General features: G+C 40.3%; 1 protein-coding gene across 1 annotated transcript in view; it reads right to left on the minus strand.

Moving 5' to 3' along the window:
* The window catches only part of rimbp2b (RIMS binding protein 2b), a 104,714-nt gene that overhangs the window by 52,100 nt on the left and 33,436 nt on the right, over nt 1-19,178 (minus strand). The window contains 1 exon segment of the mRNA XM_077560277.1: nt 1,392-1,475. Within this exon segment, the coding sequence (XP_077416403.1) occupies nt 1,392-1,475 (84 nt within the window).

A 19,178-nucleotide genomic window follows, 5' to 3' on the forward strand; every position in this document is an offset into this window, starting at 1 on the left:
TTCTTGGAACCTTCTCTCTCCTTTTGATCCATTCTGTGCTACTCCTGCTCCCTCAGATTTAACAAAATTAGCTTTCATGTATGGGCTTTTTAAATCATACACCTGTCAAGCCACTGAATATGGACTTCTACTAAATGTAAACAACAGCAGTGGATTCAACCAGGCTACCACAAGGCTGTCGGGACCAAACTTTAAGATCCACTATTGGAGCATTAAAGCAGCAGTTAGTCGCCTTCTCTCTTAAACTTGAGCATAAAACGTCTGAGCCAAATACACTTTATCCACCGTGTAATATAAAATAATAATAACAGAAAAATCTTTTATATCTATCTGACTCATGGGATTGACATAACTGCAGAGGTGAAACCCCCAAGATCACATTGTGATGTTTATGATGTTGTTGTTGTTGATGTAGTGGAAAACATTCTTCACAGTAACATTCCTCTCAATAAAAGCTGTCCAACTAAGTCCAACCAAGAAACGAAAAATTTAAATGGAACGTTGACAATATTGAACAGTTGCTATTCGGTCCATATGTTAAATACACTTGTAGAGACTCAATAAAGTACAGCTACATACACAATTACAGGATCTACTGTACTAATGCTCAGTAATGGCGGTATAACGAGTCTAATGATTACATTAAACCCAATTCAAATAGCACATTACTTGTAGATCTTTGGCGTATCATCTCAAAGCAACACTGCTCAGTTCCCTCCACAGGTCTCGCAAATCAACTGTTCTCGAGTGTGCTGCTTGTGGGCACAACTAAACCTGGAAGTGAGAAGTTTTGAGAATTGCTTCTATGAGAAAAAAAAAAATATGGCTGTAAAGCTGAGTCCCTAATGATTGTTTTGTTCAATGGTTGTATTTTACGAAGATAGCTATTAGAACAGTCTTTGATGTTAAATATAGTTTCTCTTTAATGATTTTACTTTAATTCTAAGTAAGTATTGGTTACAAGCTTTGTAGAAAATGTAGAAAAAAGCGATTAATCGTGATTCATTAAATTAAAATTTAAATCCTGACAGCACTAATATATAAATGTCTTTCATCACTTATGAATAGCCAAGGTAAAATACGTATATCTATGACATTGACTACCGTATTATTATGCTAAAAATAACAAGCACATAGTTCAATTTACTAAACAATAGGGCAACAGAAAAAAACACAGAGAACAGCACTTGCATACAGCTTGTCTGGGTCATAACATCACACACTCGGAGTTAATTGCTACCATTTGTCACATTCTGTCATCGGCACCTGAGAATCAAGCTATCATTAGAGGGGAGTGAAACTCATTTGATCAGAGGGGGATATTTAAAAGCCCTGAGTCACTTTTTGCCTGCATCCTTTAACGCTGAGGCTGGGGTGCATTCTTCACTTACCAAAGTCTGACATGTTTGATTTTTTTTCTTCACCTCTGCCTCAAGCGCTTCACACTCCTTTCTCTTGGCGCTGATCTCGGTCTCCTAAAAGTAGAGAGAAGAAAACATCAGAGGGCTTCCGAGGGTCAATAACAGAAGCTTCCTGAGAGAATGGGGAGTGAGGGCAATGGGAAATATTACCAGAGAAATGAAGGGCAATACAGTGCAAAATTCAAAGTAAAATTTTTTGGTGTTATTATGTAGGCCTGGTGTATACCACATCCCCCGTTACCATCATCAGACATGAAGTCACAAAGCCAGATTGCACCTAAAATCCCCTGCTGAATTCATTTCATCAAGTGTTGGCGAGAGCTAAAGTGAAACGTCGTTCACCTCTTTCCACAACATAAATCTGCCTCACTTTCATATGGATGATGACTTCCTTAGTCTGTGTCAGCACCATATGCTTTTCTCTGGAGTGGGCTACAAAAAAAAAAATGTGATGCTTCCATCAAACATGACTGAGTGTTCATTCCTGCTCCAAGGGGACTACATTCAAATAAATTTCAAAGGAAGGCACAGTGTTGCATTTTTGCTCGTCCTTTTGCCCTCTGAGTGTCGGCTAAAATTAATAAAACAGGGAGCAGTGGGGTCAGACAACAGGGCAAGGAAGACGTGTGAGGTTTAACCCTTTAATGTTCTATAATCCGGAGCAATTTGCCTACAGGCAACCAACAGAATGGATAGTTGAGAACTGGATATTCACACATGCTCATAAAATGTTTTCTGGATTTAAACTGTAGAGGACAGAGAGATTAGCACAATGTAAGGAAATAGATTTACAGCTCATTTTGATGGACTTAATCTGCGGAATGAAAAATCATCGTTATTAACCTGAATTAAATCTAAGTTGAATTAAACTTAAATGCAAAATAGGATCGTTATGCTGACAGATGTTCCTACAACTCAGAGGGATTATAAACAGCTGAACAACACAATCTAATCAAAAAGTACCCATGTGCCCACTACAAGGCGCCATTATATTGAGACTAAATGACGAAGAATTGCACAGCGGCTCCACAGACAGACAGCTTGTCAGCTCCCATGTGGGCTGGCTTCTAAAGTGAACAGTTTCTACAAGCAGGCGTCATCATCATCTTCATCATACCAATGAATCTTGTAGTCACAAATACGTCCACAAACACACAGCACTTTCGGAGACACGATTGTTCCAAACACATTTGCCAGAGCTCAATTAAAATTCTCTCTGATGAAAGATTCAAATGGCTGCCATTGTGAGTAATGAGCTCCCCGCGTAAGTGAGGAGGCGTTTGCTGCACAGCAGATGAAGATGGATGAGGAAGACCATCTCCTTAAACTGGATCAAGCTGGCGCTAATGCAAATAAGGTGCACAATGAGAGTGTACAGTAGTCCTTTACGCACAGTGTGGAACAGCAGGCTGAATTTGTCTGAGAGGCACGTTTTTTGTCACAATCCAAGTTTTTGTACTGATTTTTTATGCTCCTCAGATTAATACACCATCCTCCAATGGGAGTACAATTGTTTCTCTAACAAAACGTTATTGCTCAACTCAACCAGAATGACTTCCAAACTTAACAAGAATTTACAATAAATAAAAAATAAGACATATTTGACATTTATCTTAATTCGTATACACTGAGTTAGAGACCAAGCACCAATATGAAAACCCCAAAAATTATGCCACACCGAAAATTGTCTTTAATCACCCAAAATAAAACACAAAATGCACAATAAACTATCATGCTAAAACACATTTACAACTTCAAACGTATCTTACAAGATTACCCATAAAAATAAATGACTTGCAGGTGATTTGAATTTGAAAAAATACAGCAAAAGCAATAGAACACTTCATAACCAGTAAAAATAGCAATTACTACATTCCTATTATCCATTTTATATGATGTAAAAAATATTCTCTCTTTTATACATATTGTGCTAAAAATTGGCATCATAATTTCTTTTGGTGTTTTGATTTTCAGCCAAGCATTTATTATTTTCAGTTTCGGCCAAACATTTTCATTTTGGTGAACACTTCTGGAAATGTTTGTACACTTATGCTGGTTTATGAACATTATATTAAAACTCTTAAGCAATAAATCTGTTTTGAGAGGGAGGTCGAGGACAGGTTTTCGGGATGTCAAAAAAGACCAAAAGCAGATACAAAGTAACAAACAAAACACACAAGGATAAGTAGGGCAAAGACAGGACAACTGACAAAGACCAAGAAACGCAAACAAATGACCCAACAAAGACTGCAGGTAAGGAGGGAACTAAGACCTTCGTTGTCACGTGTCCCCGTTGCCATTGTGCTCGTCATCCCGGTCCCTTGTGACTTCCAATCAGTGCCCTCTGCCACTTGTCTCATGTCCAGGTGTTTGCCATTGTCTCGTTAGTTTGCTTACAGACGGAAGCAAAGCCTCAAACAAATCTCGTACACACAAAAGCATTTCAAGACTTGCGTGTGTCCAAAAGAAGACGCTGAGGATGTTTAACGGCTGTAATGTATATGCCAAGTCTGGAGTGGCGCTGTAGCGCAGCCACAGGGAGTTAACGGAAAGCGTAGAAGAAGAATCAGCGAAGAAGACAAACACTTTTTTTTATTGTAATCTACAGAACAAACATGGCTTTGCATGTATCAAAACAACATGAAAAAGACGAACACAGGAGAAGTGACAATGGCGGGATATTCAAGTACAACACCGCTTGTTGAACGTGGGAATAAAAAAGCAAAAGCAAGCTAAGGAGGCTGCGCAAAACGACTACGACACGGCTATTCACCATTGCTGCATATGGTGTCCAGACGGACGTGTACGGGGCGCGTTTTGAAATATTTCCTCTCTGGAGCCCGGTTTCAAACGTGATCGGTTTCAAGCTCTGGACGAACGGCCTAAACGGTAAGAAACTTGTGAGGATACATTGAAATTGGCTTTCATGAGGATACGGGGCCTAAGACCTGTCCAAACAAAACACAGATCATGATAGACAAAAGACAACAAAACAACAAAACTAACCAAACCACAACACAGTCAATCAACCCAATCAATGTACTGTATCAATGCCTTTGTCGTTACTTCGCTGTTGGCCTCTAACGTCATCCTAGCACGAAGGGAGTTCGCAAACTTGGACGTTGAACCAGAAAGACAAAACATTAGCTAGAGGCAGTTCCAGAACACTTATGGACTTAAAACCTATGCCATAAAACCTGTTGGGTTCAGCCAGTGGCCAGTGTACAGCTAGTAAATGAAAGTGCTTTGGACAACATAAGGTGACAATAAGTAAAAGGACAATGACAAACATGTCTCTGTTGGTTCGGAGTTGCAACTGTGGTTCAAATGCGTAGCAACATTTTGTAAAAATCATGTTTGAATTTGATCATTCTAGCAATAACTAGTGAACTCAGGAGGGCTTCCCCTTCACAATATCAGCCTACTGATCTTCAGTAGCTCTGAAAGCTCGGTACATAATCACAGGCGAGTAGGGGAAACCTCATTACACACACTTTGCCTGCCTCTTTCATCTCCCGTGTACAATATGCACAGTGTAAAAAAAAAAAAGGAAAATAAAAAAAGGTTAATAATCCTGCCCAGGGTCAATTTTGTGTGTGTGTACTTAAATGCCATTTTTCCCCACTGGGGGTGATTTTGTGATAACAACAGATATATTGTAATAAAGATCTCAAACATGGATGTTGATCCACTTATTCCTGGGTGGGTTTTAAAAATGTAACCTCCACTAATTATTATATTGAAAGCAAATCCTGGCAGATGCATCGCTTGCATACTACAATTCAGCTGAGACGTGTTGAAGCATGAGCCAATTAAGTAGGCTAGCAGAGGGGCTACAAATGCCGAGTTGGCACTCCGTCAACAGGGTCTTCAGTGGAGGATTCCCCTCTTGTTACTCACTAATACCCATCACCAGCTCCACTCAGTCTTTAGTCACATCTAACTGCTGACTATACAGCAAACGGTGCTGGGCCCGGCACAGCAGTCAAGTCCACAACAGTCAACAGTCACTTGCGGTTGGAGATCATTTGAAATGGCAGAGTATGTTACATAACCCCTGCAGCTTAGGACTGGGTGTGCAGCCACAGATGCTAACACTCCACTAATGCTTCACTGGCTATGCATGTATGTGTGTGTTCATCATGAAGACTGACTGAGTCAGAGATGGTCAGGAAGAAAAAAAAAATCACACAGCAATTAATCACCGGCATTTTGTTCCCTTGAGTAAAATTTTACATTTCAACCTTTACTTTTTCATTAATATAGAACAAAAATATTTAGCATAACTTCAGGGACATGACAGAGTCATCTGAAGGTGTTATTGGCTATATAACGCAAAATTATATGTTACTGACACCCTTGCCAACAAAAACAGTAGCTGGTGGTTGGAAAAAAAATCTCACGTCCCATTAAATCTTTTTTTTTTCTTTTCTTGAGGTATTATTCATTCAGCAGCCTTCCAGAGTCAGAATGTCGTTATCATCATTGCTCTCTATTTTGTGTGCGTGCGTGTGAGTTTGTGCTCTTTAATTCACCTGAAACCTGTTACAAATCCCAGATCCTTCACTTTAACGGGATACTTTAGGGTACCGCAAGAGTTGTGAAGTTGTCAGGAGACCAGAGGAAGGATCAAAGGAAGGAAAGGTAAAACTAAGTGAAATCAAGCACCATTCAGACACCACCTATCACCCACAGAGTTATAAAACCAGAATCTTTCCCCAACCCCAGAAACATGTAAATTCCAACAGATTAGGGAGACCTCAAGAGACCAGAGGAAAGACTAAAGGAAGGAAGGATAGATGAAGCCGAGTGAGATCCACAAACACCTCCACTGTTTCAAAAGCAAATTCAGTTTGAGTTTCAGTAGATGCTGGTGTGGTGGATCTGGCATGCATGAGAACCTCCACCAAGGAAAGGAGCCGTCAACCTCGTCCCATTAAATCTTGATGAATGTAATAAATAACTTCCAAAAGTCAACACATACAGACCAACGGACACATCCGCACAAGAAGAAAAGCAGGACAGAATTAAGTGACACCATAAAGAAGAGACAAAAATTCATGATCATGAGAGGTAGAAATAAATGTAGAGGTGGGCAGGATTCACCGTCAAGCTATGCATCAGTCTGTCACAAGTACAGATGTTTACATATTAAGTTGTTAATTATGAGTTTCCTTGTACTGTATATTCCTTGCCCCTTTTCTTTCTGCCACTATCAGCAGGGTGTGACCTATTAGATCCACCATACGCACGACCTGCCTACTGATGTGTTTATGACTCTATCACACCTCAACGGGACAGCGCATATGCAGAGGAGGCAAAAGAGCAGGAGCAGCTGTGGTGTAGAGCAGCAGGGATAAAAAAGCAGATAATGATCATGTAGGATGAAGCAGAACTTTGCCACCGCAATAAAAGGCCTTCGACAAAAGAGAAACATGAAAAGGAAGGAAGAGGAACGGAGCAAAAAGGATAAACTGGGATCTAATAATACAACAGTGGGAAAATTAAGTTGGAATAGAAGACTAATTTGAAAGAAGAGCGTGTGCATGGGGGTCTCGAGGGAGAGGACTGCAAATCTGATAATCCCACTGAACCAACACCAAGACGTCAGATGAGACTTTGCCTTAATAGAGGAAACTAGACAGTGACTCATTTTGCCACAGCAGACTGATACAAAGACATATGAGGATTACATTGACTGGATTGTATATTTGCCAATGTAGTACTGGAGCAGAACATGACACCAAGAAGGAGACCGTACTACTATACTACATGATGAGAAAATATCTGCATTTACTCATTTTATTTTTACTGCTGTAACCATTTTGCTGACAGAAGGTCCACCGAGAACTGTTGACGATTGCTTCTGCAGCCAAGCAAATGTTGGGAGCCCAATGCTGCACTGCTGCCCACACACAGACAAGATTACTCATCCTCAGTTGGACTCTCAGGCCAAGCTTCTGCAGATGGTCATTAAGTTCACCGGGTAATCTTCATCCCTCCTGACAGAGCACTAAACTCCGCTAGTTGTAAAATTGTGTATCACCTCAGCAAGCTTTAGTGGTGGCTGATGGTTGTAAAAAAAAAACATTTGACAAAACATCAAGTGCACCGAGCACATTTGTGTTTGTTGGTGGGAAGCATATTTATTTCTTTTTGTAAAGTAAATGTGAGGATTGACTCCCTACACAACAAACTAGTGGCAGTCGATTATTGTTAAGTTTTGCGAACTCTGGCTCAGACACATGCAGTAGAGAAAATGCTCTAAAGCAGGGTTTCCTCAACTTCTTCACCTCACGACTGAATGTAAAAATACAAAATAACTCAAATCAACTAGGCAAAATGCAATTTCTGCAGAAATTGCGTGGGGATGCTGAAAATGCTATGAGTGCTGAATGCATGTGCTTAAATAATTTCAGTGAAATTATAATCCATTTCCTGATATAATAGTCAGTTGGTATCGAACCATCGAATGTACTAAAATGTGGTGGCAGGCACTTACTCTAACCAATGCACTAACTTCACTTGTCCAATGATATGATAGGCAGGTGGTATACATGTATATCACTTAAGCATAATGGCTGGATTAATTTGCAATGTAAACAAACATAAAACAGAGACACACACAATAAAACAATAAAAACAATGTACAGTCAGAAATGGGGTTCGAATTGGTGTCCTTCTCATTACTAGACAATGCACTTAATCAACTGCGCCACTGAGCAGTATCTGATAGCTGGTAATGATGTTAACTTGTATGTATGGAAGTGGGTGTGGAAAGTGGGACTTTCAATGTCCCATTGAAAATGAATTGTGAAAAGTTTATATTTAACATTAAATTGTGTGAATACTGTAAGTAATGTGGAATCAGACGATATATACCAAGAGAGGTGTGAATGTTTGAAGCATGTTGAAATTTGAACGGTGTAAATTGGAAGTATTATCTGCGAGTTATTGCATGGCAAAAAAGTGAGGGCAATAATAAGCGCCTGAAATAATAAAGGTTAGAACCAACATAATGACTCTATGACTCTTGCCATGGCTTCTACCCGTCAACCCTTATTTCGGATGTCAATGTTGCAAATGATATTATGTGATCGATGTAAACTGTAATAATGTGTCCGAAAGGAAAACATGAATAAAACAAACAAACATATGTATTATATTTATTCAGCATTCCCACAATTATGTGTTTCCAAAACCTTGGCATATACAGTACAGAGGTTTGGGACTGCCATCGTCTATAATGTGGGCTTTCAGTAATGAAGTCATAATTGCGGTAAATTTATGTATGAAAAACACTTCTTGGCCAAGAATGAAAGCAGAGTACATGAACATTTTGGCCTTCAAACTCAACATGGAAACTGATCCTTCTTTTGTAACCGTGACAAAAATGTACTTAAAAGGATTCAATGAAGCTGAATACACTGTCAACACAATACACCTAATAAACTACATTAAAGCATCCACACCTTATAAACATCATACGGAGCTTTCAATAAACTGCTCAACAAAATATTCAATCATATTTTGCGGTCATTACCAAAAGGTTAATGGAACGTGGCACATGATAAATGAATAATAAATGAGGACATTCCATAGGTCAGACGAAAGAGCAATTGGCCCAGCCACATGTCGGGAATACAATAGCGTGACTTATTATTCAACAGGGTGGCACTGTAAAAGATACAATTCTTAAATTCATTATTTTGTTTGAGACAAACTCAGCATTGACTACGTTTAAATGCAGGCAATAACACTTTTAAAACCGGAATATTGGCAATATATCTAAACACACACAATAAATGGAATATACTCTTGTTTTTAAAAAACAGAATAAGCTCCTTGGGTTACTACCCCTTTCATAAACGGAATACTGGTTTATATGCACGCAATCGGAATACCTTGAATCAACTGCAATCAATTGCTTTTCGTTCTCTCCTCTTCTTCGCTCATTTGTATTCGCAAGGAATCTTGGTCTTTGTAGTCACGACTTGTATGAGCAGCGCCGTCCTCCTTGCTAAAGGACCCTCCCTTGAATACATTGATTTCGCCACTCAGTTTCCACATTATTTTATTTATTTATTTATTTTATCTCTACGGCGAAAATGCCACAGTTTGTGCCTATATACACATACAGTAAATACAATTATTTCTGGCGTGTAACCCACCGTTAATACTCAAGCCGGTGTCAATAAACATGATGCCCGCAGCAAAGAACCACACTTCTGGAGCGAAGAGGAAACCCAACTACTTTATTTAGCGTGGTGAGTAGCATAAATATGTCTTTTATTGAAGGTATAGTACGTTAAAAGCGGAAATTAGTTTTTTTACGTAATTGCGTTGTCCACGCGTCTCAGTCCAAACGGGATATTCCAATCGAGCACAAATGAGCATGTAAACGGGAGTAACTCTGTCTGTCACGCATGTAAACGTGTTACCTCGATTGTTTCAGAAACCGGAATTCTGACCTTAACCCGAATATTGACTGCATGTAAACGTAGTCAATGTGAAGAGTAAAAAAGGAGCAGTCACATTTTCTTTCCTTCTGTCATGACTAGCTAAATCACATCTCTGTGATGCTCAGTCAGAGGCCAGCACAGAAAGACAGTCTCCAAAACATGCTATGATCAAATTAATTCACAGCAAAGCAGCCTGCTTGGACCACAACCAGATAAGCTGATTATCACACGCACGCACAAACAAACACACGTGCACACACGCACATGCTGTCCTATTTGTTCTGATCCAGTGTTATCACAATGCCCAATCACTGACCAATCGAATGTTAAGACAGATAATTATAAGGTAGGCATGATGAGCCAAACTGGTGGGCCAGAGATGATTAATAGTCATTTGATAATAATAATAATAATAATAATAATAATAATAATAATAATTAGGGGTGTGCAGTGATTAAAAATTGTAATCGCATGACTTCAATAGTCTTCATACTCTTGTTAACATAAAAGAGGAAAATTGTTAACCTAATAGAAATATGGCAGCATATTTTAATCATTGATACAATAATTTCATATTTCATAAACTTGAGTTAATATTTAAAAGATTGTAAAAAAAAAAAAAAAGTTTTGTCGAAATTCCAATTCCTGAGAAAACAACGTAGAAAAAGAGCTTTTTCTAAAACAAACATTTCAAGCACAACTTGGACTTTAACACTAGTATTTTTTCATATTTTTAACAGCTCAAACATCTAAATAATGTTTTTGTGCAATAAAACAATGTTCCAAAAAGTGCTTTTGATAACAAAATTCCAGTGTATTGCACATAAAAATAAACAATTGACTGGTCTAACTGCAGCTCTGCCGCAGCATCCAATGGTCCAGGGGTCGACGTGACCGGCAAAACAAAACGTTAACAAGGCGGATCATAGCTTGACGGTTACTCGTTGCGTTTGCTCGAAAAACGAAGCGTCATTCCTTGACGTAGAGCAACTCCGTGATGAGCATGTTTTTTTTAAGACAAAAAGCAATCCTGCAGGGTTAACTGTTTTGTTCTGCCGTTCGCTTATTTTTTACTTTTGTACTAACACGCTAGTAGTGACAGACGACACTCCCTGTCCCAATCTACATGTCCTGCTTTTTTTCTTCTACAACAAGATCCTTGCGCGATACTGGCTGATCTTATACTTGCTGCCACCTGCTGGCCATTTCTTTTAAATAACATTGTAGTCAAGACTAATCCTTCAGTCAGAACCTGCGCCAGACCCTCCTGTACACTTTTGCGTAAAAAAAAAGAAAAGGTTATGACGTACTGATACGTCATTGGCATGCGCCGACTATGACGCTTATGACGTATTGATACGTCATATGTATTGAAAGAGTTAAAAAATTGGTGGCTACTCAAAATAAACACACTAATTTTGATACCCCTAATAATAATATTAGAAAACAGTCTACCAACTGGATTAGCACCTTTGATGCGACATGTGATCTAAAGTAGCAATGATGTTATTTTTCTTCAGTGTAAAGATCGTTGTGAAATGTAACGAGGACACCTTTGCACAAACACAAACTGCTTATTTACCATCTTCCCACACCCATACAACACCGTCTGTTGGTGTCATCAGCTATGGTGGCTTGTCGTCACCCACTTTGATGCTTTGCCAGAGCCAAAGACTTACAGTATGTTGCTGCATTCTGCAGGGGGGAGCAACTGGATGCAGGAGATGGCGGCTCTCTATCGCCTTTCCATTCATTAAGCGCACGTCAACAGCTGGTGACCAATTAGTGTGCTCTCCAGATGGCAAACCCAAAATACACGGAGCACACCTTGGCTTTGCATTTCTTAACATTTCCAAGCATGAATGTGGAACCTGGCTTTGACATTGCTCCCTTTAGCTTGACTATAAATGTTTGCTAAGAGCTGAATGACAGACACGGAAAAGACCAGTTGATTACCTAACAGACTACCTCTAAGTAAAACGATCATAAAGACCCACAGTTACACATTCAAGTGTGGGTAAATAAATCCTATAGGTCATAAGGGGAGGCAGGTGATTCCCAGGGAGAGATAAAGCGTAAAGCTTTCGGCCCATGGGAAGTTTGGCACAATCAGTACAGAAAATAGATCCCTTCACTTTCCATCTGGGATGCCACTAACAAAGACTTCCAATTCACAGGCCTCTATAACAGGTCACTTCCAGCGCCATGGAACTTCATGGAACAATCCAATCTGGATCACGTTGTTCTCTCAGACTAGTTAAAAAAAACAAATTGCTATCGAAAAAAACTATGGAAATAGAGATAATCCACTCCAGGGTAAGACTGCTGCAAAGTGGGTGATTGTCAAAAAAAGTATGAAAATATGGTAAGCACTGTAATATTAAAGGCTAAGAAATATAAAACACTCAATTTAATTGATGGTGTAATCCAAAGGTCACCACACCACAGATGTGATTCACAGTGTTCAGTAACTTTCTTAACAGTGTCAAAAGACGTTGACCACATATCAATGGAATTCAAATTTTTATAACGCTGGTTTTATTTGGCCTTGGACATTCCACTGTACTATGAAAGACCATGGAAGTTGAGGAATGCTCAAAAACACCTTTTAGAACATTCCACAGGTGAACAGATGAAATGGAAACAAGTAAGTGTCATGATCGGGTATAAAAGAAGCATACCTGAAAAGCTCAGTTTTTCACAAGCAAGGAAGGGGCGAGGTTCACCAATTTGTGAACAAACAGTGTTAGCAATTAGTCCAACAGTTAAATGATGTTTCTTAATTTAAAGGATGTTTATTAATTTACAATTGCAATGAATCTAGGGATTTCAGCATCAAAGATATATAATCTCAAAACACTGGAAAAATCACTGTATGTAAGCAGCAAGGCCAAAAACCAACATTGAGTGCCTGTGACCTTCGATCCCTCAGGCTTTGAAAACCAGCATTACTCTGTAAACGATATTGTCACATGAGCTCAGGAACACTTCAGAAAACCATTGCCAGTTAAACACGGTTCGTCATTACATCTACAAATTTAAGTTAAAACTCTAGTATGCAAAACGAAAGCCACATTGTCATGTCTGGGAAGATCTGGCTTTGGTTGAGGGCCCTGAGTGGGTTCCCGCCCTTCCGTGGGTTGACCAATCCAGGCCCTCAGCCACTTGTGCCTGGCCCCAGGTGTGGCTAGTTACCCAATTAGTGTGGGTGTATTTAGTTCCTGGGTGGTGATCAGTCCGTGTGGGATCATTGCCGCTTGTCACGGTAACCCCTGGAGTCTTGTCTGTCACTTTGATTTTGTATCTTTTCAGTTCCTTGTTTATTTAATACTAACCAGTACCCTGGTTAGTGTTTTTCTGTACAATAAAGTACGTCAGTCTAACCCGCACTCTGCCGTGGTTCTCCTGCCTCCCTGCACTTTGGGTCCTCTACTCCACACGCCGACAGACACCACGCCGCTCCGTGACCACACCGTGACAGAATGATCCCACCCGGGAACTAAATACACCCACACTAATTGGGTAACTAGCCACACCTGGGGTCAGGCACAAGTGGCTGAGGGCCCGGATTGGTCAACCCGCAGAAGGGCGGGAACCCACTCAGGGCCCTCAACCAAAGCCAGATCTTCCCAGACATGACACACATATCAACAACACCCAGAAGAAAAAAAAGTTGAAAAGTGTATTGTGGTCTGATGAGTCCAAATTTTTAATCGTTTCTGGAAATCATCAAACGTTGTGTCTCCCGGGCCAAAGTGACAAAGAACCATCTGGATTTTTATCAGCGCAAAGTTCAAAAGCCAGCATCTGTGATGGAATGGGGCTGTGTTAGTGCCCATAGCATTGTAACTGGTACATCTGTGAAGGCACCATTAATGCTGAAAGGTACATACAGGCTTTGGCGCAACATCATCATTGCTCTCTCTTATTTATTCATTCATTCATTCACTTTGTGTGTGCGTGTGCGGGTGTGTGTGTGCACATGTGCGTGCATGTAAGTGTGTGCTCATTAATTCACCTAAAACCTATTAAAAATCCTATACCGTTCACTTAAACCGAATACTTCAGAATCCCGCTAGAGTCGTGAAGTTGACAGGAGACCCGAGGAAGGATCAAAGAAAAGAAAGAAAAGTGAAATCCAGCACCAACCAGACATCACCTATTACCCACCGGGTTACCAACCAGAATCTTTCACCAACCCCAGAAACATCTAAATTTACAACAAATTAGGGAGACCTCAAGAGACCAAAGGAAAGACTGAGGAAAGGAAGGAAGGAAGGAAGGATAGAGGAAGCAGAGTGAGATCCACAGACATCAGCCTCCACCGATTCAACGACTAGAGGAAGAAGCAGATTGTGTTTGAATTTAGGTAGATGCTGGTGTGGTGGATCTGGCATGCATGAAAATCTCCACCAAAGAGGGGAGCCGTCGACCTCAGCCAGGGCAGAGCAAGCACAACCCTCCAGGTCTCCCAGGCCGAGACAGCGCCAAGGCACAACCCCCGGGGCCCGCAGGGGCCACCGGCCAGAGAGCAAACCTAGGAGACCGGAGCGACCCCCACCCACACAACACGGCCCGCGCCCCAAGCCCAACGCAGCAGAACGGGGCACGGCAGGCCCACCAGGCCCCCCACCGGCCCACCAGGCACCCCACCGGCCCACAGTGCCTTCCACCAGGCGGTCATGGTGGCGGAAATCATTGGGTTTTTATAACAATTGTGTCGCTTAATCGATGTTGTAATAAAGAGTAAATATAAAAGTCTGAGGTTGTTGCAATCCTTCTGTTCTAGTTCCAGCCAACAGTTAGTATCTCTGTTGGGTTGTGCCCATAGAATGAGATATCGTAGCTGGTAGCTGGCAAATTTGGTGCCTCTAGACCTCCTTTGGATTTACTTTTCTGAATAGTAAATAGACTAATCTTTGCTTCTTCTTTTTTTTTATTCCAGTAGAATTTTGTAACGGCCGAGTCCAACGACTGGAACCAGTTAGACGTAGGTTTGAATGGAATCATTGATAAAAAATAATTTATTTTGGGTAAAACTTTCATTTTAATGGTGGCTTTTCGTCCTATTAGAGAAATCTGAAGATTATTCCAGCGCTCCAGGACGTCCCTGCTTATTACAGCAAGACCATATATGCGCTACATTCTGCATGTGTTACAACAGCGTGGCTTCAGTAAAAGCATGTGAGTACTAAACTGGCCTGCCAGAAGTCCAGGCCTGTCTCACACTGGAAATGCAATATGAAGCACAAAATATGACAACGCAGATCTATTGAGCAACTGAAGTTGTACGCCAAGTAAGAATGAGAAAGAATTCAACTTGCAAAGTTTCAACAATTAGTGTCCTCAGTTCCCAAATGCTTTGTAGTAAATATGCCCCTGGCAACACCTTTTATGGAATGTGTTTTACACAAGGTCCCAATTTCACCGCAATCTGGTTTTAGAACACAATCACACACATTGCTGCTTTACTGCAGTAAATGTGACAGACTTTGTCATGTCACATGCAAGAGGATCAGAGTTTTCGGGGAGTGGGTGTTTCGTCTGGGAGTGATAGAATCCAGCATTATCATATAAACAGTGTGAGGTAGAAAGCTGCTGCTTCATGAATGTCAATATCCTCGCTTTTCCTCATCCAGGGATCAGTCACAAACTGCAAGGACCTCTGCACATGCAGGCTGATTAACTGCACAAAAATAAACACTCCATGTCAATCACTTCACTCATTTCTTGGGCCTTTTCCGCCCAATTTGATTATATAGCAAGTCACCTATTCTCACGATTTGTTTTTGTGTTAAAATTGATAGTGTGAGTCTGTGAGCTATCTCCAAATTGTTCAATTTCCCCTCAACAGCTAGACTGCACAAGATAGACACATATGGCTGTTCCGACAGAACAACGTTGAAAAACTACATTGGTTTTGGAATGGATGAATCAAGCTAACTATAAATTCCTGGAATTTCCCTCCCAAAGACCAGTCCTGTGCCTGGAAACTAACATTTCAAATGAGCACTTCCAATTCTGCTCAAAACAGTGATCAAATAACCAGATAGAATTGTGTCAGAAGCTTTTGATGGCTTCTAAAAGCATCTGGTAACAGTGTCTTGCTAAAGAATAGTTAGCCAAATATTAGAGGGGTGTATGTATATATTTAAAACCCATATAACTTCAACCCTGCAGATAAGGGTGCAACGGTTTCAGATGTTGGTGTACGATTATAGTCTGAGAAAAAAAAAAACTGGGTTTTACGGTTATTCTTATAGACATAAAAGAAAATAACATCAGCATTCTTTCAAAATATTTATTTTTAACAACAATAAATGAAAATAAATTTCAAAGTTGATGCCTTTTAAAACAAATAAAGCACACAAATAAGGAAAAAAAAAAGAAATATTATAGCTCAAATTGGCTTTAACTTTAGGTTTATTTTATTATTATTATTATTATTATTATTATTTATTTATTTTAAGTGAAAATAAATAACCGAATAATAAAATACCAAATTAGGGCCTGGGCACTATTTATAACAAGTGCACGGTATGTACCCTCTTTTTCTTTCATCTTAAAAAAAAAATCATATTTTTCTTCATCGTTCAATGTCTTTCCATTTCAATCATACTCACAGGTAAAATTCGTCCCATAGCCTTTAAACTGGCGATTTGTGCAGTTTACCGCTACACATGTAGGCATTTTTGCAGCCAAATGCGTATGCCGAGATACGTTTCTTGAGAGTCCCAAGATGGCTGCCCCGCGGCTTCAAAAGTCTCGGGCGAATTTGTCGGCTGCATGACGTCACTTCCGGCGGGACTCGACAGCACGCACGGACTTACATACGAATGGATTGTCAATGCTGCTTGTCAGAAGTGCACTGACCGACAATCCATTGACCGACGTCATGCAGTCAACAAATTCGGCCTTCGGGGGACTCAGCCTTGTGAATTTGGACACAGGCTCGGCCTATAGTCTATCCAGTAAGGTCAAGCCCTGTGTTGTTGTGCGCCCGCTAAATGGGCCGTGTGGAAACAGAAGAGCTACGAACTATGCCGCGTGGCGCGTGAGTTTAAACTGACGGACTGTTGTTAGCGTAAATAACCGGTGTTGAATGGCTGCGGTAATATAATCTTGATGTTTAAAAACCACGGTTAATTGTAAAACCGGTTAATAGCTGCACCCCTACTTGCAGATTAGAGGAAAGCCTAAATAAAATGTGCCAATTTTTATTTTATTTTTTAACCCACAGAAAATGTATTTTGTATGTATAATCACTCCACCCTGAAAAAGAACAGTTCGAATGACTCATAAAAAGCTAAAACAAAAATAACATCCATGCCTATGATGAGTGTTTGTATACTTTTGATATGTGATATGTGAATGCTTGTCTGTCTCTGCAATGTACATCAAGACTGCGATTGTAGTAGCGACTACTAGTCCAGAGTATCTTACTCTCACTCTCAAGACTCAGCTGGGATAAGTCCCAGATCACACATGACCCTGAACAGTGGAAAATGAATGGATGGGTTCACTTTAAAGTACTGTAGCATTATCTCGTAGACATGTTGATATGATGTCATTAAATTATTGTCATCTGTGCTAAGATTTTCCAGATGCAGTCACAAGAAATTCTTCAATGCTGATACAGATGCAGTTGAATCATGTCATCTATAGACTGGCCATCTGGTCTCATTTGAGGTTTGGAATTGGGTATGCGAGAAAATTAAGTGGTTGTGGGTCAACAGCAATGAAGGTCAAGCTTATTGACCTAGAACCATTTGATGATGGGCCTGGTTGTACAAGCACAACTTCTTTGGTAATATCCATCATGGGGCATGGTAGAAGACGACTTATTTATTTGTTTGTTTTCTTTTCTGAAGTGCTGGCGGTGGGTGAGGTGGGGTTCCTTTTTTTTTTCTTGCTGGGGCCTGAGGGGGTCTAGAGATGCAACTGCCTGCCAACACCTGCACAGTACAAATAGACACTTTGGAGTCTGAGCCCGATATCTAGTGGCAGCGCTCCACATGTGACAGCAGCGAGGCATTCCTCCACATTGGAGGATGTAAACAGCAGCTGTCCTCTCATCAAAGACGGTGCAAAAGCAACATGGGAGGATTCAAAGAAGCAGAAGAGAGGCATCTGAGGAGTTTTTTCCACACACTTTAAATAGTATCTTTATCTTAATGGTGGGGGGAAATCACCAGTGATTTAGAGTCTTTCAATTAAGAAGGAATCCTTCATCTTTGTACTTGAGATAAAGATCAAATAGTGTGCCTCATTCTTTTACATGCACTCGGGGAGGGATGTCATATTGAGGGTGCTGCACTCAAACAAGTGCACTCAATAGGGCAATAAAGCCTAAAATATAGTAGATAAAAAGACAAGCGACATTTTTTGCATCAGACATACAATGAAAGTTACATGTCTTGTATTTAAACTTCAACAATTTAACATATGCTGCCATCCATTTTCTATACTGCTTATCCTTATTGTGCTGGAGCCTATCCCAGTTTGTCTGTAACCAGGATTACACACACACAAAAAGTGTGAAGTATCATTCTGCAATTTGATGTGGGAAGTCAACGTTCGCAGATTAAGAGATTACCTTGTGGTGAAAATGAGTTCAAGGTCACAAAATAGTGTCAGAATCATTTTTTGGCAATTATTTCTCTCACGATCTCATTCTTTGCCATTGTAATGAGAGAGAGAAAATAGAACAAACTGGAGGCCAGCATAGCCAGCCAGATTCCAGTCAAATAGTGGAAGTCAAGTATTTGGATGTGAAATAATCCGGGCCTTGCTTGGCCTTCAAATTTCTTTTCTTTTTTGCTGCATAAATGAATGCAACAACTCATCCTAGTGCACTGGCACTTCACAAATACTGTATGCAATAACATATAATCTGTCATGAATTAGGAAATTGAAAAAACTGAGAAAAATTACAAAGTAACAACAGAGAGCAGGGCCGGATTCCGATGGCCTTGAAGAAAACACTTGAGTGAGAAACCTTGACTGAGAAACCTCGATGGAGAGATCAGGGCTGGATGCATGGAAGCAGCATCAAAAGCAAAGAAGAAAAATTACATGGAAGAGTTGGGGCAGGAAACCTCAACGAGCTGAGAGAAAATGTCGACAAACTGACAAAAGTCTCACTCAGTAACTCCCGCTAGGGCAAGGTACGATTCTATATGAGAGAATAAAGGCCTATATGACAAAATAGGAGGGACTAATAAATCATCATCATCATAAGGGACATAGCAACTGCATAGCAACTGACAACATCATAACACAATGACCCCATGAC

The sequence above is a fragment of the Vanacampus margaritifer genome, chromosome 3, assembly GCF_051991255.1.
Source record: "Vanacampus margaritifer isolate UIUO_Vmar chromosome 3, RoL_Vmar_1.0, whole genome shotgun sequence".
NCBI classification, from domain to species: domain Eukaryota; kingdom Metazoa; phylum Chordata; class Actinopteri; order Syngnathiformes; family Syngnathidae; genus Vanacampus; species Vanacampus margaritifer.